This window comes from Phytophthora infestans, genomic scaffold, assembly GCF_000142945.1.
Source record: "Phytophthora infestans T30-4 supercont1.3 genomic scaffold, whole genome shotgun sequence".
In the NCBI taxonomy this organism is placed as follows: Eukaryota; Oomycota; class Peronosporomycetes; order Peronosporales; family Peronosporaceae; genus Phytophthora; species Phytophthora infestans.
In genome coordinates, this window is record NW_003303756.1 from 198,025 (window position 1) to 220,561 (window position 22,537).

Consider the following 22,537-nt stretch of genomic DNA (forward strand, 5'->3'; position numbering starts at 1 on the left):
ATGGATGTGTTTTCGTGGCGGCTTTAAAAATGGTAGATGTTTGGATTCGTGTCCGAGATGGAAGAATTTCAGACGTGCACGTGGTGGATTCTGTATTTCTCGGCTTTGAAATTGATGCTGACCGAGCACGAATGATCGACACGAATCTGTGTGGGATGAGTAAAGTAGCAGCTACCCGCGCTATCCTGGTCCCTATCTATATTGCTGTAGATATTAGGCACTGGTGCGGGGCAATTATCGACTTTGGCAGCAAGTTCATCTGGATTTACGACCCAAAACGCAGAAACGACTATCTTGACGAAGTTGAAGCAATTGTACTGAGAAAATTGGTGCCGCTGATTGAAAAAACTTGGGCGCTGACCATTCGACGCTTATCGGCATGGTACCTAGACGTCGGGCATAACTGCGGCGTATTTGTTGTCGAGACGTTTCTTAACGTCGCAACTAACACCAAGCAGGGCGAAATGCTACAGACTTGACCCCTGATCACATTTCCACGACGGACCTGGATGAATGCAGGTACATCATGTTCCAGTCTGTCTTTATGGACATTGTAACTAGCTTAGACGCATAACTAAGTACATCAATTGCACCATTTCATTTACAGGGGGTGTAGCTGTATGGATGCACTCATATCTCGCTTCGAAACTCCACCAGGAAGTATTGTTAATATCGTAGTGCTAGAGGTAGCAAAACGCTGTGGGGTGCATCAGTTTAATCGACTTGGTGCAGTGGCTCGCGACGTGTTGTGTAGTGTAAGTTCATCGCCAAGCTCGTAGACTTTTTTTCGGAAGTACCGTTGATACCGGTATTGCCCTGGGTCGGATCCCTTAAAGCAAATGGCTGTTTTCTACCCAAAAGTTGGTGAACGTAGGGAGAGCCTTGAAAAAGTGAAGTCAAATACATTGTTGGATTGATCAAGGGCCACACTAATTTATTCTAATAAACTTATCTAAATTCATACTAGCCCCTCTGATAGGTTGTATCTCGCCAATTGGTGTCGACACCGTCTTTTCTATTTATCTTTGGGATTGATCACTAAAGATTGGATCAAAGTAAAAAAAAAGAGACTCGCACACAAATATCCGAAAAGACACATATCTTCTAAAATAGATACCAAACACCATTGTTAGAGCGTGTTCACTACGATACTGGAAATAGAGATGAAGGCAGCAGATCAACATCTCCAGCTCTGGTTTGTCCGCCACAGAAAATTTTCTAGCTAAATTTCGAGCAATCGAATAGGTGCAACGCCAGTCATGCCAGCGCATCCAACGAGGGCTGCTCCGCGCGCTAAAGCAGGTCTCCACGGCGGCGAAGCGCTGTCGCCATTGGCATCTACGTTTGAAGCAGCTGTGGAAGCAATATAGGTGATGTCAAGCCTCGAGGGTCAGCTGTAGGGCGTGAATAGTGTCGGCGACGTGCCGGCCACTTTTGTGTCGCTCGCCCAGACTTCAAAAGCGCCACCGGCAGCTCTGATACCCCCTTCGGCATGTAGCACCTCGGTGGACGACGCAGCCCTTGTATCTGCCTCCCTGCAGTCGAAGAGCTGCGAGAAGCGAGCGAAGAAGGCTGCTTCCGACGCATCACCACAGCCAGTGTTCGCATGGATCAAAGGCAGCGGAATCCTTATTGCGGGTGAATTTGTGACGATGAAGTATCGTTTTCAGGGCCTGTAGAAAGTTTAAGAGATTACTTGAGCTTATTAAAATACTTTACAAATGTATGTGAAACAAATATTGCAAGTTAGGCTGCGATATAACTGTGTCAGAGTGTTTGATTGCTGGATCTTAGGAGCTTGAAACAGCTCACAAACGTAGAGCGCTGCAGCCTGTTGTAGAGGTGTCGCTTGGAATTGACTCCAGCGACAAGAATATTCTACCAGTAAAGCAAACTAGTGCTAAGCAAAAACGTTTTCTTGGTGCATCGAAGGTTAGCTTCAAACCGGATCTCACAACTGGCGGACAGAGACATGGGCTCCAATTCCAAAACTATCACAATGCGGATCTGCCTTTTGGGCCTTGGAGGCGCAGGGTCACAAGTTGCAGAAAGCAAGACAACCGTCTGAGAATGTGAAACTTATATCTTTCCGTCCAACCCTCTCTACCTCATGAAGCTAGAGACGGAAATGAGGTACACTGTCCAGTTGTGCTGTTGTTACTACCACAGTTTTGGCCCATCATCTATTAGTAAAAGCTTACTCGTTGATTGATCTCCATATCCAGTATCGTAGTGAGCACGCTCTTAGTAGTTTCAACACAGAAACAAAGGACCGACAGCTTCGTTTTGGTTTGTTATTTGAGCAAATTCCAGATGGCTCAGACTTGCCAACAGTGGCTGGTCCCACCACAATGGATGCAGCCAGCTCATTTTCTGACTGGATTGCACGAGATGGTGGGGCTGCTGATACTACTATGCATGAAACGATTGCAGCTGGCGTACAAATGCACGATGGTGGAGAGCAATCGGATGAAGAGATCAATTGTTTGGATGGTGCTGCCAATTTTCATGCACGTCTCGATTTTCAGCTACAATGACACGCAATTTCCGCAAGGGAACCCCCTTTCAGGATTGCGGGGCCCCTAGCCGATTTGTTTTCGCTACCTAGTGTTTATTCATAACTCAATAAATCGATCTGAGCCTATTTAGCTTACTCTTGGCTCAACCTTGTGTTCTCTTCCGACGTAGTTGATACAACAACGTCGGGAAACAATATCGAAACTCATAACCGAGCTGCGCGCGGAAATATCGAAGCACTTTGGCTTAACCGATCCTTCAGCCTTTATGCACAACTCACGTCATGGAAGCTAGAGATTTACGGGTGGGCTATCAAATTATACAATAGATGCTTGTTTCATTTGTATATAAGCTGATTTAATAATATAAAGTATCATCACTAGGATTATATGACCATGAACTAAAGCGTCAGTCACCTAGCCAGCAACATAATAAACTACGTCGTCTGTGGGCCCATTTGACTGCTGTTCTGCTACACTTTCTTCCGAAGAAGAGACTGATCGGTATGTAAGACCTACAATAACGATATGTGCAAACGATAAGCTGTATTTGGTCGACATGAGATCACTAACGGCACCATGTCGACTTTGACCATCATAGTCGTGAGATATTTCGTACTTGTGGCCTCATCCAAAAGAAGACTCGTCGGCTCAATTTTTTAGAAGCGCTCCATAAACTAAAAAGGGGTTATTCAGACCACCTCTACTTGCATAAACAGAGACTGCAGTCCGAATCGATAATGATGTAGTTGAAATCGCTTAAAAATGCATATATCGACGAAAAAGGCGGAACACGCCGTGAAGGCCGTCCCAGTAGCGTCTCCGTCCTCGCCACCTTTGCTCCGCCGTACTAGCAGCAGCATAACAGAATCAGCCACTCCCTGTTAAACTCACATTGCTAGCTACCATAGATTTATTCCACCGAGTCCGCTTGCTTATTTCATTTGTCGGTCGCTCTTTCCTCTCAGGACATAGTTCTACCAAACCCAACGTCTCCTCCGCTACTATGCCCACCCCCCATAGGTTTTTCTCGAGAGCACAGCGCATCTAAGCAGCATTAGCACTTGAGCGAGAGAACCGCACACGACATGACATAATACACACACCATCCAAGTGCAAAGCCGACAGTGTATTTCACGGAGATCCGGAGAGCAGGGCCATATTGACTCTCACTTTAAGATTTGCGCAGTCGAGCACAGAGGCATAAGCAAACGTGAGTACGGAGAAGTGCGAGACAGCGGATGAGGTACACGAAACAGTCAGAGGACCAACACGAGAGGAAAGAAGGAGACTAGAGAGGAGAGGTGCGACTGGACGGACAATCAGCGGTAGGTGCACTGGTGGACGCGGGGAGCAACGTAAGCGACGGGCGACCAAACGAAGAGGAGAGAATCCTGGGTTATTGTGTGGCCGCAATTCGTAGGGTAGACGCCAGAGGCGTGATCCAAGTGGCTTTAGTTGGCGAGGTTTAACATGACCCGAATCGTCGGTGATTTGCGTGGACAAAGTTGCACGGATGGCGGTTAAAAGTACAGATGCAAGGAGAGTGGATGCTCGACAAGTTACGGACGCGTGGCGAGTCAGGAGCGTAAGAATAAGAATGAGTAGCGGTGTATTCCGGGGAAGAACGCCCAGAGAAGAGCCGTGGCAATAGGTCGAAAGCTGAGAGTGGGAGTCAGGTGAGTGACAGCACGCCACCGAGAGCGAGTTCGCGGCGGCTAGTCACAACAGGTCAGAGTCACAGGAGATGAGGGGAGAAGTAAATAAAATAGAAGCGAGAGTTTCGACACATTTGCGAGGGGCCCACAGAGTGTGTGAGCTGCATTGAGACAGGCTACCCTACAGATTGAACTACTGGTAGTCCACCGCAGGAAGCACGGACAATATACGATCCGCCAGTAACGGGGCGTAATCGAGTTGTAGCACTTTTATTGGGTTTGGTATTGGAAGTGACTTATCTTCTGTATAAAAGCTTAAATAGGCAGTACAAGCGTGTATTTAGTGCAGGCCATTTATATCCTTCGCATTGATTCGAGCTAGTTTCAGAAACGACCCATCAAATCGAGCACGACGCTAAACTAAATATATTGTGTAGCGCTCGTAGAAATGCTATTTGAAGTGCAGGTGATTCTGGGTGGAAGATGAAGGTACAGTGAAAGCTAACAATAATAAAGAGACTTTGTCAAGATCTCTAGAGTAATTAAGTATGAAGCTAGGGGCTCAGTCTTTTGTAGAAATGATTGCACTGCTTACTCGGAACTCAGCATTTTGTAGCGACTGTTCTAAATGAAAGAAGTCATTTTAGGCACATGGGGGTTCAGGTTTTTTTGAATAATTATCTCGCCGAAGCGGAGGCCGGAAGGCAAACATCTGGAATAAAACATAAACTACCGCCGCGTAGCCGCATCTTTCTGCAAGTAGATAATTGAGCGGGGTGACATCAGCAAGATAAATTATTGTGCGGGGATGTGGTCAGATATGGAAATGACCGGTATTAATACATGTACTGGTATTGCCATTTATGTTTAAGCTATGTGATTTCTGAGAATGTCTGAGCATTTCTGGGCATTAATGAAAGCATTTATGATTTTTTGGCTTAATCCAATGCTAGGTCAGCTCATGTTCAGCTCGGAACGTGACGAACATCGTGGGCAGTGGTTATTTGATGAGTGCCTGGTATAATGGATAGCTTTCTGGCCATTTTTGGTGAAGTCAAGCAAGTTACAGCAAATGTCTAAACTTTAGTCGTGAAATTGAATTCTCTATGATGATCACCGATGCGTGCGCCGCGCTTAGATCACATCTAGCTATGGTGATCTGCTCTTTCATAGTAACCATATTTATCCTGCTCTGTTGGTTGCATTGCAGCGCACGCCATTGCCGATCCACTTGCTCCGCTATGCACCCTATAGTTTCTTTCTGCGCTGAACAGACAGACCATACTCATTAACCTTGCTGACTCGGACGAATCAGTTATGACGACAACATTGCTCGAGCGCACGAAAGCATGAGCTGCAACTAGCCACACGGCTCTCATCGCGTGTTCGCCAGAACGAGCGACAGTAAGGAAAACGATTTTTGAAATGGTTGAGGCGAGTTTGAAACTACCGAAGAAAATCACTAGTTGCCGTCTTAACGTAACACGAACGCCAGTTTCCTTTATCTGTGCTCTCGGTGTTGAAGGGAATCGCCGGGGACCACCTAGTTGGACTTCATTCTCAAACTGGTCCGATAAACACCAAACAGCGATTACAAGTATCATGCCTCTCACGAAATGGTTCCGGGCCCACCAAGTCCGCAGCGCGGACGGTGATGTTGTCCACTGGACGGTTGAAGCTTCACACACCAGCAAACCCACGATCCAAAGGTCTCTTCGCTCCTGGTCACTTGGTTCGGTCTTGCATGCTGCTCGTGATGTGATTGCGAACGAGGAATCACAGTGTACAAGGTGCAAGTCTCGACGTCGATTTACGATCGATGGTCTTACATATCGCCACAAGCACGGACAAGATGGATGGAGCTGCAACGCCGTACCAATGGACTTCACATCGAGAGTAAATGGCGCAGCATTAAGGACTCAGGCGCACTTGTGCGGCGATTTTAACTTTGAGCTGGATCGAACTCACCTGATGTCAATTCCGGTCCCACCCCCATCGATCATTTTCATCGACTGCCCCCCATAGCCTAAAACGTACTACTTGTATTGGACAAGAAGGGAAAAGGACTGTGTTTAATAGTGAAGTCAGGATAGGTAACTGATCATTGAATTGAAACAATTCGAGCCTGCATTCTCGCATTTAGTTTCTAGCGGTGCCTATTAAGCAGCTGTATAATTTTTTTTAAAGAAAATAGTCTGGTGAGTGCAGGCTGGGTTCACCTACCCAAGCATCGCGTCTTTAAGTAAAATCAAAAACAAATTTTAGGATATTTAGGACGTTTAGAAGTGGTGCGTTTTTTCATACTTTAGCTATGAGATTCTAATTGAGAATACATGCACATGTACTATCAAATATATCGATGCTCGTGTATGTCTACATCTAGAGGACAGCCAGGTCAATCGATCACGGTATCGCTTCGAATATTTTACGCGTAAAGGTCGAAGCAAGTCGACATAACATCAACAGTTTTCCTTCATAATTGTACTTGGTGATGAAATTTATTACTGCTTGTCAAGCGCAATGCAGAATAGTCTAAAGCTAGAAAAGCAATAGAGAAGCGCCAATAGCATATGAAACAGTATGTCAACAAAAAGTGGTACCAATTTACAAAAAGAAGCCTCCATCATAGTAGAATTGTAAGTACTATATTTTATAAAAATGCAAGTATTTCGATCGCGAAGAAGACGCCATCGCGTTTGACATGAAGATGTCACGTTAATAGGTGTATGTTTCACAAAACAACGGGGCTGCCCCGGATTAGCGACTTTAGTCACTTAAAAGCGAGGCGTTCTTGGAGAATACATTATTTACAACTCCTGCAAAAAAAGTGCATTATGGGTTGCTGTCTGGACTCGTTCTATTTTAGTCGAGCGATCAATAGTCCATTGTAGGATAATAGCACTAATTTCACCAAAGCTTAGGATAATAAACAGAAACTTTTACAGAAGAAACGTGACCGACATATCATGTAACGTGACAACCCTTTCGTAGCTGGCCGTTAAATCGCCGACAGCGGTGCAGTCAAATGATGCCAGTGGCAATCCCAATATTTATCTTCGCTGATAATAAGTCTGTACATTATTTCTAATTGAGACGACTTGTCGCGCCAGCGTCTCTACTATAGAATATTTGCGAGCTGTATTGTGAAGGGGGAACGTTTCGAATCTGTTTGAGGTCTACTTAAGAAGCAGAATCCAAAAAAAAATACTTCGAGGTAATTAAAAAAATCAGAAACCAGAACCCAATCATCGCATTTTAATTGATGTAAACCTATCACCAGTGCTGACTCAGCACCAATGGCTGCCGACAAATAGTGAGTGGAACGTGATCAAACTTGAATACTGAAAGTTGCGGTCATCAGTGAAATATCCCGTTGCCGACTACTACATGTAGTACTTCGGCTCGATGGCTTACACCACCGTCTTGGCGCACAATTTCTTTGGCAACGGCAGCGAGTTCGTGACCCCCGTCGAGTTGGAGGACAAGTGCCGGGCATACGGCAATGCAGCTCTGGCTGAGCGTGTGACGGCGTCGCATCCTACCGGCTACAGCCTTGCCGCCGCCATGGAGCGTGACGGCTTCATCCGCGCAGAAGCCTTCTGTTCGTGGTGTGTGGAGGAGAGCCGCTTTGACGATCTGAACGACTACCTCGTGCGAGCTTTCGGCGCCGGTCAAGTGGTGGTGATGGAGCGCCAGAACGACTTCGCCCGCTTCAAGGTGCGCAGTGTTAACAAAGAGGTGAAGCTGTCGAAGATGTTCGCGCTCGTGGAAGACGTCAAGACCAAGATGCACATCCGCGAGTACAGCGTTTCGCAGACCACGCTGGAGCAGATCTTCAATTCGTTCGCCAGCCAGCAGGAGGAGGAACAGGGGGCTATTCGTGGCGTCTACCAAGGCCCTTAATAGTCCAGAAATTGTCGTAAACTTGGTTGCCAAGCTCTTGAAGTGCCACTTATCTTCTTTATTCCGTCGTTTATAAAAATGTTTTTGCTCTGTAAAATACCCTCTCAGTGGTTATATCATTACTTTCTCGAGTGTTGTTGCTGCTAAAGTACTACTTAAGTAGTAGCTAAGCTAAAAACAGAATAGTAATTCTTTTTTGAGTAGTACGGGTACTACAAAGAATTAGTAGTACTGTAAGACAAGTGGCACTAGACAATTCAGTACAAGTGATTAGTCACCGAGGAAGCAAATTGTGAAATAATAGCGGGGGCCTCCTACACAGTATGATGAATTGAAGCTGATAAGATTGACAGGACGAGGGGCTCTTTTAATAAACGAGAGGTGTTCGGACTTTCATCCAGTGAGCGCCCTTATGAAGAAATCCATGCGTCAGATACTACTCGTACGTTTTCGTTGCTGGCGATCGCCGCGGCCACCGAGCTACTATGGCTCTTGCAGTGGATACTACTGATCCAGAGTTCCCTGTGGGGGTAGTTACTGACGAAGTGCTATCAATTCAAATGATTCTCAAGCGAAAGCAGGGCTTCGATGAAGCAGCGGCGACAGGTGCGAAATGGAAAATATTACGAGCGTGTCCACTGGCTGACGGTACGGGACAAGGAAGAATAGATCGGGAGATACTACGGGAGCAGCTCGCTTCCGTGGTGGATGACGTATTACGGCATCATCAAGAGCCCCTGGCTGTTGCGTCCACTTAAAGAACGGGTCCAAGATGCTAAAGCATCTTAGTTTTCGAGTGAGATGGTCCATAAAGACTTAGCAGCCTAATAGTTATTGACGACCAGAACACCATGGTGATGGTATTCACGACGACCCCACTATCAATTGTTTTTGTGGGGGAACGGTGAAACTGTTCCTGAATAGTGGCAGTGGCGGTGCTCAGACCCCGTCGACGGGGATATAAGGACCAGGAACCGGCATGAAGAGCTCCGGTGTTGAGACCCCTTCAGGTGACACTCTTTGTCTAATGGACAGCACGATAACGTTTACCTGATGTATATGCTCTTACATACCTTTTTGTGACGGTATGTGCATGCAGGTGTATGAACAGATACCGATTAGGGCAGGGGTTCCCGTTATTCACTGCCAATCGTACTGAGCAACATTGGAGTAAACAGGACTTTGAATAATCAATCGTCCATTTATGAATTATCGATGTAGGTTAATACCATTTGTATGAAACTCATTAGTATCATACTTACTGTATGTATCACTGGTACCGATGGTCGGCTTGGAGTAAGCAGAATTTTAGAATAATCAATCATCCATTAGATGTTCACTGTACATGTAATGAATTATCAAAGTACGTGATTACCATTATTATGAGACTTAATACAGCTGTATCATACTTACTGTAAGTATCAGTGGAAGTCTCGGAATCTCATTGGGCATGATCACTCCACATCTACACCCAATTCTCAAGAATGGGTGTTTTTGCATTGGTCATTCTGGAATTTCTTGCCACCCTTCCGAACAATCTCCGCTCGCTTTACCCTCCCAACAGCTCCTATTTCAGCAGCGAGGTGATTCGAAACGTAATTCAGCGCATCAACCCTCCCTGTGGGGGTTTCGTGATTCAAGGCGAATCGGATCCTACCCCATCGTTGACTCAGTCTAGCAGATTTCTATCGCGTGAATCTACTAAAAGGACATTCAACTCTACAGCAGATATATTGCCATCATCAAGCAAAAGGTAGAAAGTCACCCCAGAAGAACTTCACAGACGTAAACTCCGTCGCCGAGAGGTTTGTCGAGTGAATCAGCAGCGATACATGAACAAACAGCGCCAGCTACTGACGAGTCTAGAGGATGACGTTTGCAGACTTCAGGAGGAAGTCAAGGACCTTGAGTTGCAGTTCCACAGCGTAGCAATGGGCATTCCGACAGAACAGACCGTCTGGAGTGTTGCAGCGGAGTACTTTCGATTGTTTCGCTACGGATTCCGATCCCCTCCCGATGTGCTAAACGCGTTTGCATTGAAGTTCCTTCGGTTGTCAATGGCTCCAGATGTAACAGACGGTTTTGAGTATGGACCGGACACTCTGCTTAGAAACTGGAAACTATTTTCGCTATGCTTCGATGACATAGATGTTCAACTAGGGCGCTTGGCGACAGGAGGTATGATGAATTCTTTGGTTGCCAGTACAATCACGAGCCTTACGATTTCCACCGATACGCTTCGCCAAGCGTTTCCAAATCTGAATAGTGACGGGCGTGGCGGCGCTAGTGGAGGTGAATGGCATCCTCTTGCTGCCAAGTTGCTGAACAACCGACTTGTCGTGCAAGGCTCCGTATCGTTGGACTGGGACGATACGACGAATCGAATAGTGAGAGTGGTGACCCAGCTAGACATGGTCACACCGATGCTGCGTCTACTTGGTAATCTCGAGGACGTGAGTCGTGTGTTTGACAAGGCTCTAATCTCTTTAGAGGGGAGGCTGTCGGTCACGGAGCTCCAATTCGCTTAGATACATTTTTCAGTAACAGTGTTACACGGTTTTTGTTCCGGAATTCAATATCTGCTGGCAACGGAAGACAGATAGGGCCTGGGTGACAACCGGCTTTCGGCGGCGATTTCTTGTAAGCGGAGCTGTACGCTTTGACAATAGCAATGTCTTTTTGTGAAAAATTAACTTCGTTGATGGCACTTTTTTTTTTAAAATTGGGGCGATATAATTTGGGGAGAATTCCTTAGCTCCAGCTTCTTCTTTGTTACATACTACATGTACTTGGGCTTCGCGAAGGCTGGGATAGATAAGTTTCAAGCATATTTTTTTTCGTTTGTTTAAAGGGTTTAGGACTTCATTCCGCACAAATTGGCGTTTTATAAAAACAAATATACCATATTCCTTCTGTGATTAACGACCTGGTGAATATTGCCTATCCCATCGAGGTTTAATTGCACCTAATCCTTTTTACCCCATAATTATGGGAGTGCTACAATTATCATTAATAGTACGTAGCACCGCCGTCTGTTTGGTGTATGCTCTTTATTTTTAGCACATACAAATAGACATTAAAAAACAATCATTTCGATTTGAAGACTCGAGGTTTACTAATCCACTCAGGTAAAATCACCGACAGCAAATCAATCAGATTTTAGCTGACAAACAGAAGTTCATTTGGATTCAGGAGCATCACATCCGGAAGTTTATCAAAGGTCCAAGGGCGCGAAAACGGGGTGCAGTACTGTACCAGCAACTGGCATTCTATAGCTTCATTTTTTCACAATTTAGCTGAGCTTTATACTATTGTTTATTTATCTTACTTGGAGGACAGCTTTAGCTGGCTGGACAGCCTAACCATTTTATTACATTGGCGGTGTGGTAGGGTTTAATCCTTTCGTTCAATTGCGCGATTGTTACCTGAGTCGATAGTCCACAGACTGACCAGGGTACAGAATATTTAACGTACGCTCTGTGATAAGTGTTGCGAGAATGTTGCTAGGAAGCGTGATCACCCAATGCGAGAAGCCGCTCATTATTGAAGACAAAGGCACCGGGATGACATCTGCAGCAGTGGTAATAATTTGGATCCTTCGTATAATTATCAAAAGATCGGAATATATCCAGCTCGTCACTCATCAGCACCACCTTAACCAGAATACTCTAAGCAAGTTGGCCCAATAGTGATTCTAGCTGTTATCGCTTGGACCCACTTGTCTTGGCTGTACATGCTGCAACAGCTCTTTTCTCGATGCCCGTGAAGTAATCGTCCTCTGTCGGCTGCACTTTGGGCCATCAATTTATTGCTTGTCTGACACAACAATAATGTTGACATTTCATCTGCAAAGCTCAATAACTGAATTCCCTTCTCTCTGACAATCATTTTTCTTTAAGCTATCTATTGTGTTAGCATGTACAATATATATATGTAGGTTGTTGACAGGTAATTTGATGACATTCGTTATTCAGCCAGACTGGGTAACAGGAGACATTACAATTACACCAGAATACACTCGATTAGCATGCCCGAATATGCCAGACTCAGGAAGAGCCGGACACGGCATCAGTTGATGTGTCTTCGGGAGTATACTTATAGCTGGAAGCTCGATGTTTGTCGGTTTCGAAACTGAACCTGCAAGACATTCAGCAGACTGCGCTGGGGATATCTAACTCTTAAAACAAAGTGCAGGGTGAATGACCCGGAGGTAGTCATGTCATCAACACACACAAACAGAAGACCAAATCATTGAAAACTTGTTCAGCCAAATGCACATGCAGAGATACCGATAGCGTAGATACTGCACCTCCTTCCTACTTAGCGCACTTATAGTAGTAGCACCGGCAAATATCTCGAATGCCAACAGTATGTACATGCCACAATTGTAACAATCGACCTGCACTCCAAGATCACTTTCGTACATTCGGACTCGGTACTTTCTTGGGGCGAAGTCTGGTAGCATCGTCACCAATTTGTCAGCAAGGGGGCGAACCTTCACTCCGCAGCTGGAATTCATCGGGTCGTAGACTAATACGTCTTTACATGTCAGGTCAATCATGACGGAGCACCAGTGATTCTTGCCGCAGATGATCGGAATCAAAATCTTCTCACCTGTAGCACCTACAAACACGCCCTTCATCGTATGGATTGATAAATAGCCGTTCATAGCGTTCCCCGCGATGGACGTGTCGACTCCAATCGTGTCTACGCTTTCTGCAAACAGCTTCAACACTAAAGTGTTAACGGTGCAGTCACCCAATGGCGACTTGCCAACGAACTCCAGTGCTTCCGCCTATATTAAAGAAGGTGGTATAAACGACAGTAAATCCATTGTATCAATAAATGTACGTTAACTGTACCTGCACGGACAGAAGTGGGATGGACTTCAGCTTAGCAAGTATATCTGGGTCTGGATCAACTTGGAAATGTTTGGGCATCTGTAGATCGAAATCAATAGTATCGATCTAGTTTATAGCTTTGTCCACGTGTTGTATGCTTTTCATCGCTCTGTGCCACTTTTTCATTACACCCAACGTCTCGGTAGTGTATGTTCCAACACCGATTACTTCCACTGCAATTTCTTGCTCGCCTAGATTTACACCCGATGAAAATTTATGCTTCTGCTGCAGGACTGAGACTTTGGCGCTGCACTTCTCAATGAAGTCTTTGCGAAACACACGGGTTATGGATTCCACATGATATATTTTCTTCGCCGGTGGTAAGCTCGCTCTCTCGTGGGCTACTGGAGCCCGGGGAGTTTTACTGAACTCATACAGCTTGAATCGCGATAGGGTAGCGGCAGATGTATCGTATGTAGGCACGCCTTCAACAGCATCTCGCACAGTAGCCAGGCTCAAATATGCTGTGTACAAGTCTGAGTCCTCCTAGACGATCGTGGTATTCTTTCGACGAGCAGCTTTCTTCGACTTCGCTGTTTGCTTTGGGCGCCCGCGGAATCTAGGAGGCTCGCTACGTGAAACTCATCATTCCCTACTTCTCGAAGAGTCGATGTCAACTCTTGGGTTTTCGATTCAAGATGTTTGCCAGATTGGGTGCCAGACTTGCCAGACTGAGTGCCAGACTCGCCAGACTGAGTACCAGACTCCTCGACTTGGCTGTTCTCAATGGCTGAACTCGCTTTAGCTAACTGGGTAGAAGGAGGTGAGTCTGATAGCCGATCGTTTTGTTTTTGACTGGATAAAGTGCCGAAGTCACAATGCTTGAACCGACGAGCAACGTCCTTCAGATACTCCATCGCTTCTCGGTATTGTGCCATTCCCAATCCAGACATCGAGCCACAAATTTCACTAGCAATAGGCAGCGCCTCACGATACTTGCGGTTTGAGTCCCAAGGTCGATCATCCGTCGCCACAACCCGACGAATAGCGAAAGATTCAATAGACACACAGTTGTCACTTGAGCCCTCGAACTCTATCGAGGACCTCAAAGAAGACAAGATCCACCGACGATTGAGAAGTTGTGTCGGGATAACAGTTTCTTTGCCGAGTGCTCTTCTAAGAAAGAAAACATGACGACACAGCAGCAAGCGCGTGCTCATAAAGAGACACGAACAAGTCCAGTTGGCCTCAGAAACAGTATACTCGGTCTCACCCTCGTCAAGGGCATCTTCCTCAGTGCTTGTGCTCTTGACAATATATACGCCCGGGCTCCGTTCCGAAAAATTGTATGATGCACGGCCAAGTGCGTATACGTATTGGTCTTGTATCAGCTCGCACGCGTGTTCGCTGACACGTTTAGCCACGAGAGTCATTTCTTGATCGTATCCAACATGCTAAATGTTAGCCTTCTTGTAGACTTCATCCATGAACCGTCGTTCTTTAAGCGTTTAATAGTACATGATAGACGCAATGCATTCGTCCACAGCCATGAACGAATTTACCCACTCTTTCAGCTGCTTCCAGGATGCCTCCAATCTATTATTGGTGTTATTGCCGAGAGTGACGGTGTTTTGCCGCTTGTGTGCACACCATAACTTACGACAATTATCCCAGTTTTGATGAAATAGGCAGCAAATGGGTGAGTGGTGAGTTCATTTGTCGCAACAGCCACATCCGCGGGTTCAACAGAGTTGGGATCCAGATTCTGCCCGACTGGAGCCAGATTCGCCCCGACCGGAGAGGGATTCGATTTGTTTGTAGCCCTATCCTGCCCGATTGAATCTGAAGACTCTGGCCTTGAACGACCAACCTCGCACACATGCAGCATGTACCGGAAATGCCCCATGTACTCCTTCTCCGTCTTCGCGTATACGAAGAGGTCGATGAGCCCTCGCAGCTGATCCCTGTCCCACGTGTTGCAGCCGTAATCCGATGATGAAATTTCCTTCATCAAGTACTTTAATACGTGAAACTGGCAGAGTAGAATAGTGACGCGGGGAATGATGTCTTCAAACAGAAAGCTCCGTGAAATCCTTGTCGATGAGCACGCGTCCAAGACGGGTTATTCGTCTTAAATTATTCCAGTGCAGTCAGCAATGTTCTCCACTGCTCGTTGTGGAGTAGGGCATGCTGTACGAACTGGCCTTTTCCAATGGTGTCGTGTGCCATGAAAGAAAACCCCTTTGTACTTGGATCGATTAGTTCCATGCATTGCGTCAATTAGAAGTACCTCCGGAAATTGAGCAAAGATCGACCGCATGTGTTTGGCTTGAAGCGTAATACAGGCTGCCAATTTCTAACATAATGAAACGGTTAGATAGGCAATCACGGAATAAAATTTGCAACATAAACGTCGTCTATCATACCTTTTCTCCCACATCGTCCACGAAGATGCGCCCCACGTTGTCAGGAACATCGACAAATTCGGACATCCACTTCCCTAACCGCTTTGAACTAGAGGTTGGGGTTATTCCTTGTTTGTGAGCCTTCAATTTGCGAACCAATTGTGAATATTCTGCGGCTTCGGATTGCAATCGGAATTGCCCTTGATAAAATTGAGAATGCTTGTCGTTTTCGCGCCAGCCTTGCGGAGCTCGTCCACTGTCTCTAAAGCAGTCTCATCGAGGGACACACGGTTAGACGAGTGGCTTTTGAAAGCGTACTCGTTCAATGTGTGGTTGTGTTCAAGGTGGCACTTCGTAATCATTGCAGCAAATGTATGGGTAGCTTTGTTGATCTCTTGAGCGCACACATTGATCTGAAAACAACGAAATATTGCCAGCAGATATTAGCAAATTTGTCCGATCAAACTAGTCGATACTAAATCATACCAGACCATGCCAGATTGAACCAGATCATGCCCGAATGAACCAGACCATGGCCGATTGAATCTGGCTTTACCCCATTGATCATGTATCTTGCACAGCACACCCGACATTCTAATTTGCAGCAGCAACATACCTGGGCAGAGCAGCCAGAAGCTCGATTCTCCTGACGAGGCCTCTTACTTGTGGGCTTGCGATCGGAATTTGCCGTAATGCGTACACACGTATGTTTTTGCGTACTGGTCCCACTCGTCGGGAACCTTACACGCCTTGGATCCCTGGGCATCTATTCGAGCATTTCGTACTGGAACTTAAGTGTTCGTTCTGGTACGGTAGATCAAATATTGTATCGATAACATGCCAACCAATTAGCTTAGATAACACTGAATAAGATTTAAAAAAAACTTGTCACACTGTACCTGGAACGACCGAGCGTACTGCGCAGGGTATGCCTCGAATTCTTCCCACGACCTGAACTGCGTCTCCCCCGGAGGCGGAGCGATGACACAGACTGGTCCGGCTTCCTCGCTAGCGCTACTCGTCTTCGTCGTTTCCACACGAGGTGGGCTTAGTGACGGCCCCCACTCACTCAAAGAGCCGCCGGATGCGGCGCCGTCACTGGTATCGTCGCTGGCGTCTGCCAACAGGGCGCGCTTTGGAGCGCTGCGTGGGCGCGGCGGCATTTGGGTCCGTTGGCGCCACGAATTTGCTGGAGGGGGGGTTGTGTGTGAGGGGTATACGCAGAGTATACGCTGTACCCAGTTCGGATATGGAAGATATCAGCAAATCCTAGCAAATCCGAAGATAACACATGATTTGCTGGGAGTAGGATGCTCCCTGTCTGGCAAAATACTCACTCTCTTAAAAAAAGTTTTTGCTTTGTTAAATACCCTCTCAGTCGTTATACCATTACTTTCTCGAGTGTTGTTGCTACTTAAGTAGTAGCTAAGCTAAAAACAGAATAGTAATTCTTTTTTTAGTAGTACGGGTACTACAAAGAGTTAGTAGTACTGTAATAAAAAGACAAGTGGCACTATACAATTCAGTACAAGTGATTAGTCACCAAGGAAGCAAATTGTGAAATAATAGCGGGAGCCTCCTACACAGTATGATGAATTGAAGCTGATAAGATTGACAGGACGAGGGGCTCTTTTAATAAACGAGAGGTGCTCGGACTTTTATCCAGTGAGCTCCCTTATGAAGAAATCCATGCGTCAGATTCTACTCGTACGTTTTCGCTGCTGGCGATCGCCGCGGCCACCGAGCTACTATGGCTCTTGCAGTGGATACTACTGATCCAGAGTTTCCTGTGGGGGTAGCCACTGACGAAGTGCTATCAATGCAAATGATGCTCAAGTGAAAGCAGGGCTTCGATGAAGCAGCGGCGACAGGTGCGAAATGGAAAATATTACGAGCGTGTCCACTGGCTGACGGTTCAGGACAAGGAAGAATAGATCGGGAGGTACTACGGGAGCAGCTCGCTTCCGTGGTGGATGACGTATTACGGCATCATCAAGAGCCCCTGGCTGTTGCGTCCACTTAAAGAACGGGTCCAAGATGCTAAAGCATCTTAGTTTTCGAGTGAGATGGTCCATAAAGACTTAGCAGTGTCCCGTACCCGGGAACGAAGGGGTCATTCCAGGAGCTCGGCCTCCCGTCGGGATGACTCGAGACCCTGGAATCACTCCTCGCCCCGCCGTCCCGTCAGGGTGGTTCCCGTTGAACCCAATCACGCACGTGCCCCTGACCGAGCCCGTTAGGGTGGTCCTATAAGGGGGCTCCAGAACGCCGGTGTCTTGGCGTCGTGGGACCAAAAGCACCTCGCGACATCAAGCCCCTTCCCAGAAGCTCTCCGTTGTTCCACGCAGGCCGACTACAAACGAAGTGAATCCTTCCTTTTTTTATATGAAGTGTAGTGTATGGTAGGCCGAGAAGGTGTTAGACCTCTCTTCCGGTTAGCTCTCAGTCTTATATTTCCCAAGAGGAAGCCAAGCCAATCAACAAACTTTTATTTTTCAACTTACGAGTGTTCCTATCTACCGCTCCTGCAGCCACTGAACAAGACCGTACTCCCTGAACAGCCGCGGACTACCCGACCCTTGAAGGAAGAGGAGGTATACGACATCTGGTGGAGAAGCAGGGTAGTCTGCTTGCTGGAGAAGGTCTTGTACCCAGTGAAGTCTCGCGAAGAACGTCAGAAGGAAGGACAAGATGTCGGCTACTAGCAACAGAGAAGATGAGAGCGCCACTATCCGGGAAGAAGAAGGCCCGACTGGGAGTCTGCCTTCGAGAATGCGACCCAGTCTGTCGACTACGCAAGGCCTCCAAAACGTGCAGAATATCGTAGACCAAGCGGCTAACCGACTTGGGGGGAACAACTCTAGTACTGGTGTCGAGCCACCCGCGGACGCTTTGGGCTCCAAGGTTCCTGCGACCTTCACTACGGAAGAGTTGGGCCCGATGATGACCCTGGACGGCGGCGGTGGCCGAGGTACGGTGCAAGGTTGGCTCAACTCCCTCAACTGGTTATACCCCCCCCCCCCTGCCTACATCATTCCGTACACCCGTCGACGATATCCAGACGAGCGAAAATCGATAGCAACCCTTCCCCCTGACAACCAGATGAAATGTACGGAGCAAATGAGCCACTTTATCGGCAGCTATAGGTTTGTATTACCTTTTTTTAGGTTTGACATTCTCTTCAGTACTACTTGTATTAGCTGGTCGTTTAAGCCGAGTTAATAGTGAACTCTTATTTATTATTATGGTTCATCCCGTGAAAGGAATCCCTTTAATAGGAATAAAAAGAGACTGTCAGTACTGTTCTTTTTAAAATTCCCTTCGCGGTGCTTTGAGCTAAGAATCTATTACTTTTAGCAATACGATCAACGAGCACTTAAGTACGATCTGAGCCGTATTAAAATAGCAGGAAGTTTGTAAGCGAGTGCAATGAATATGACCAAATTTGGTCGGAAGTCACAATACGAGCAATGAACCAGCCAAAACATCGCAGTTTCACTTTTTATTCGGAAATGTAGGGATTTAGACACAAATTGCATCACCATTTAACCTCTTTTTCTACTGTGGAAGTTAGAAATTTCCAGAGAGTACACGGTGGGCCTGAAACCCGGGTTGGAATCGCTGTGTCCTCGATTCTAAAGTGGAACTTTATTAACTGTAAAAAAGTTATGCTTCGCTGGTGCATTTACATCCAACAAGGGTAACCATCAATGTATTTTTTTTAGCAAAATTTTAGAGCTCTTCGGGCGTCACGATTTCGTCAGCGATGGTAAATAACAGCTAGATATTAATTGTGCCTCTAAGGAAATGCAAACATGTAAGCGCACGGGGAACTACCAATCCGGTTCTACATCAACTTTTTATCGCTCCCCCCCCCAGCTTCAATACGCACCCAGCCATGTAACATCTCATTATACCAGGTACTACTTTAACCATGAAATGGCTCATTTCACTCTATAGGAAAGTGCTGACACTGATGCCAAGAGTTCGGGTTTCGTTTTAATTACTTACCGTATTGATCGCTATTTTGCTTCTGCTACATCATGAAGATGATGATTGCCCGTATACAGATTACGGATTTACTGGGGGGGGGCGGTGAATCGTCTGCGATCATTTCCTTACGCATTTACTGGGGTGGGGGGAAGTGAATCGTCAGCGATCATTTCCAAACTTTCGACAGCCAGCCATCACCGCACCACCTGCTCATGGACGTTTTCGCTCTCCATCCCCCCAACGGCAGATCGATGAGTGACGAAATCGTTGGTACTGTCATCCAGCGTATTCAGCCAGCAAAAGTCTTCATGCACCAGCACCAAGTGCCATGCAGTTTTAACTTCCCATTAAACCTAGACGAACAAGTTGTCGTCGATACACGCTCCAAGAATACCGAGACTGAAACAGCTAAAGTCTATATATCAACGGGAGCTCTCAACAACAAGAACCGTCGTCAAAAGTACCGCCGAGTTATACAGGCGCGAAGCAGGTTGAAGAAACAGCGGTATGTGTCGGGTCTCGAATGTGACGTCCGAAAGTTGCATCTTGAGATAAAGCAGCTTGGTGTACAGCGTTGCAAGGCTTTACTCGGTCTTCCGACCCATCAAACCGCCTGGACTGTCGCGTTGGAGTATTTCCGCGTCCTTTGCCGCGGATTCAAGAACCCACCACAAGAACTGTACTCGTTTGCGTTGAGGTTTCTACAAATATCAATGTCACCCGACGTAGCCGATGGTGTTGTGGTCGGGCACACGCGATTCTTAAGAACTGGGGACGATTTTCTTGGTGTTTTGACGACGTCCGTGTCGATCTCGACCGTCTGGAGAAGGATTCGGCTAATTCGTTGCGTGCCATCACCACCACAAGAGCTACTATTTCCCACGATACGTTACGAGTTCTTTTTCTACACCTTAACGGTCATGGAAAAAATGGCAAGCAGTCACTGCTTGAGTGTAAGCTGCTGAGATATCGGCTTATCGTGCGCGGGTCGGTGCACTTTGAATGGATGACAGGGAGGACCGCGTATCAAGCATGGATACCCGGTCGGATATGCTGACTCCGTTGCTACGCTTACTGGGAAACTTGGAGGACGTAAATCGCGTGTTCCAGGGTGCTCTTGTCACTACAGATTGTAGGATTCTCGTTTAAACTAACCAGATAGAGCTTTGCTAGGATTAATGTCACGATGCTGGGACACTCGAACAAGATGGCAGGTGGAGGTGCCGTAGTCGCTGTCGTTGTCAGTATGATATGGTTCGGTATTGTACATAAGAGAAATGCATGCAAACGAATGTATAATTACGATTGATTGGTATCTGCACCGATTTCTTGCTAAGCTCATTGAGGTCTTCTGTCACTCACCAGCACTCAGGTGTCAACAAAGCTCCAGCAAATACTCGACCCACGTCGATCAAGCTACTCAGCAATCGGAGCACTGGTGTCAACATGTACGATTGGTTCTCCGTGCGTGACAAGTCGCAGGCCTAGCAGTATCGAAGAAAGATTCGGCAGCTTCTTAGTGCTAGCGGTACGCTGTCCACTGTTGTCAGATGCGGAAATACTAACGGCAACGTGTCCTTAGAAATGGTGACGCTAGTCACTGTAGCTACAACAAGTGTATTTGACACGTATCTCTCCTCCAACCGTTCGGACACGACGTAAATGTCGTCAAAGCACAGTGAGAACCCTCATGCTGGTGTGATACTAACCACCACCATTACGCAGCTTCACCGATTTCGTGTTAGACTCACGCCTCATCCTATCACACAAATACACTTTCATGTGTTTACTTTTTCGCATTATATATGTTTAGAAAAATGTCAACTGAGTGCACTAGGAATCAAGCCATCTCGGAATGCGATGGTGCACCGTGTTAAGGCGTCCTACAGTTTAACTATTGCATTGAAGAGTGCTGAAGATCATCAACAGCAAATGTGCTCTCTCCCCAGGCTACCAGGTCAAAACTGACAATCAGGTGTTACCAGAGCACTTTGAAACACGAGACTCACATCTTCCAAGGTGCCCAGCAGCCGTAGCAGCGGTGTCAGCATATCCGATTGGCTTTGGATTCTTGCTACGCAGCCGACGGTGCTGTCCCAGTCGAAGTACACCGATCCGCGCATGACGAGGCGTTGATTCAAAAGCTTGCAGCCAAGCGACGACCAATTGCCCCCTTCGATACCTCCTCGTCCATCACTATTCAAGTGCGGAAACACTGTACGCATGGTTCTTTCAGAAACGGTAACGCTGGTAGTAGTGACCGCGGTCAGCGATTGACCAGTGGCAGACTTCTCAAGTCTTTCGACTTCGACGTAGACGTCGTCGAAGTAATCCGAAAACAGTCTCCATTTCGCAAGTATGGACTCAACGCCACACTGACGCCCATTCACCACATTTGAAGCCATCGATACGCGCAGAAAATTGAGTGCAGCAGTTCGAAGTGCTTCTGGTGGTGAGCGGAAGCCATGTCGGAAGAGTAGGAAATACTCCGTTGCGATGGTCCAGAGGGTTTGATGGGTTGGAATGCCAATGGAGGCGTTGTGGCGCCGGACTTCAAGCTCTTGTATCTCGCGCTCTATCTTTCGAACGCCTTCCCCCAGGCTTAGTACCAGCTCCCGTTGTTTCATCCGGTAGCGAACTTGATTTCTTCGACGACGCTCCCTGTGTAGAGCTAGGACCCGCTCGTGGTCTTGGACAACCCGTGTCAATTTAGCCACGTAGCTGCGTTGGTCGGCATCTTGGATATCGGCAGCAGCTTCGATACTGGTCGTTGTTTCCGAAAGAGACCGAGGATGTTTACTACCAGATAGAGGAGTGCTCTTTTCTCGAGCTCGTCTCGTTGTTGACGATACAGCAGGCGCCTCGACGGTAGCTCGACCGGCGTTACTCTTCGACGATGGGGGCATGCTCGCCCCGTAAAGTACGCGACTTGATGCTGCTTTTGTGCGCAGGACAACAGCACCAACAATCTCATCGCTGAGTGATTGTCTGTTGGGTGGATATAGAGAGCCAGCCGACATGGCAGCTTGGATCTCACGACTTGAAGTACAGAATTAATTTGCATAATAGCTCTACCAGTAAGCCGCTCGACCCATGCCCCCCACATTGGAGTTTAAACATGGCAAAGTCTGTGTTCGATAATCGTATTCAATTCCATTTTTTCTGCAAAGACATACATGTACTTATAAGTAAGTAGTTTGCAAAAAAAAGCACTGTACAAT

General features: G+C 46.8%; 3 protein-coding genes across 3 annotated transcripts; all 3 read left to right on the plus strand.

Moving 5' to 3' along the window:
• Positions 1-7,579: 7,579 nt before the first annotated feature.
• PITG_02100 (uncharacterized protein) lies at positions 7,580-8,077 on the plus strand (the record flags this gene model as incomplete). Its single annotated transcript, XM_002907024.1, has 1 exon — positions 7,580-8,077. One exon carries the CDS (start codon positions 7,580-7,582, stop codon positions 8,075-8,077), a length of 498 nt encoding a protein of 165 aa, XP_002907070.1.
• An 8,227-nt stretch (positions 8,078-16,304) lies between these two features.
• PITG_22691 (uncharacterized protein) lies at positions 16,305-16,745 on the plus strand (the record flags this gene model as incomplete). The annotated part of the gene is made up of 1 exon (XM_002907025.1): positions 16,305-16,745. The coding sequence occupies one exon, from the start codon at positions 16,305-16,307 to the stop codon at positions 16,743-16,745; it is 441 nt and encodes a 146-aa protein (XP_002907071.1).
• A 1,269-nt stretch (positions 16,746-18,014) lies between these two features.
• Positions 18,015-21,715, plus strand: PITG_02101 (uncharacterized protein; the record flags this gene model as incomplete). Its single annotated transcript, XM_002907026.1, has 6 exons — positions 18,015-18,294; positions 18,990-19,023; positions 19,504-19,821; positions 20,490-20,575; positions 20,689-20,780; positions 21,365-21,715. 6 exons carry the CDS (start codon positions 18,015-18,017, stop codon positions 21,713-21,715), a joined length of 1,161 nt encoding a protein of 386 aa, XP_002907072.1.
• Between the last annotated feature and the right edge of the window lie 822 nt (positions 21,716-22,537).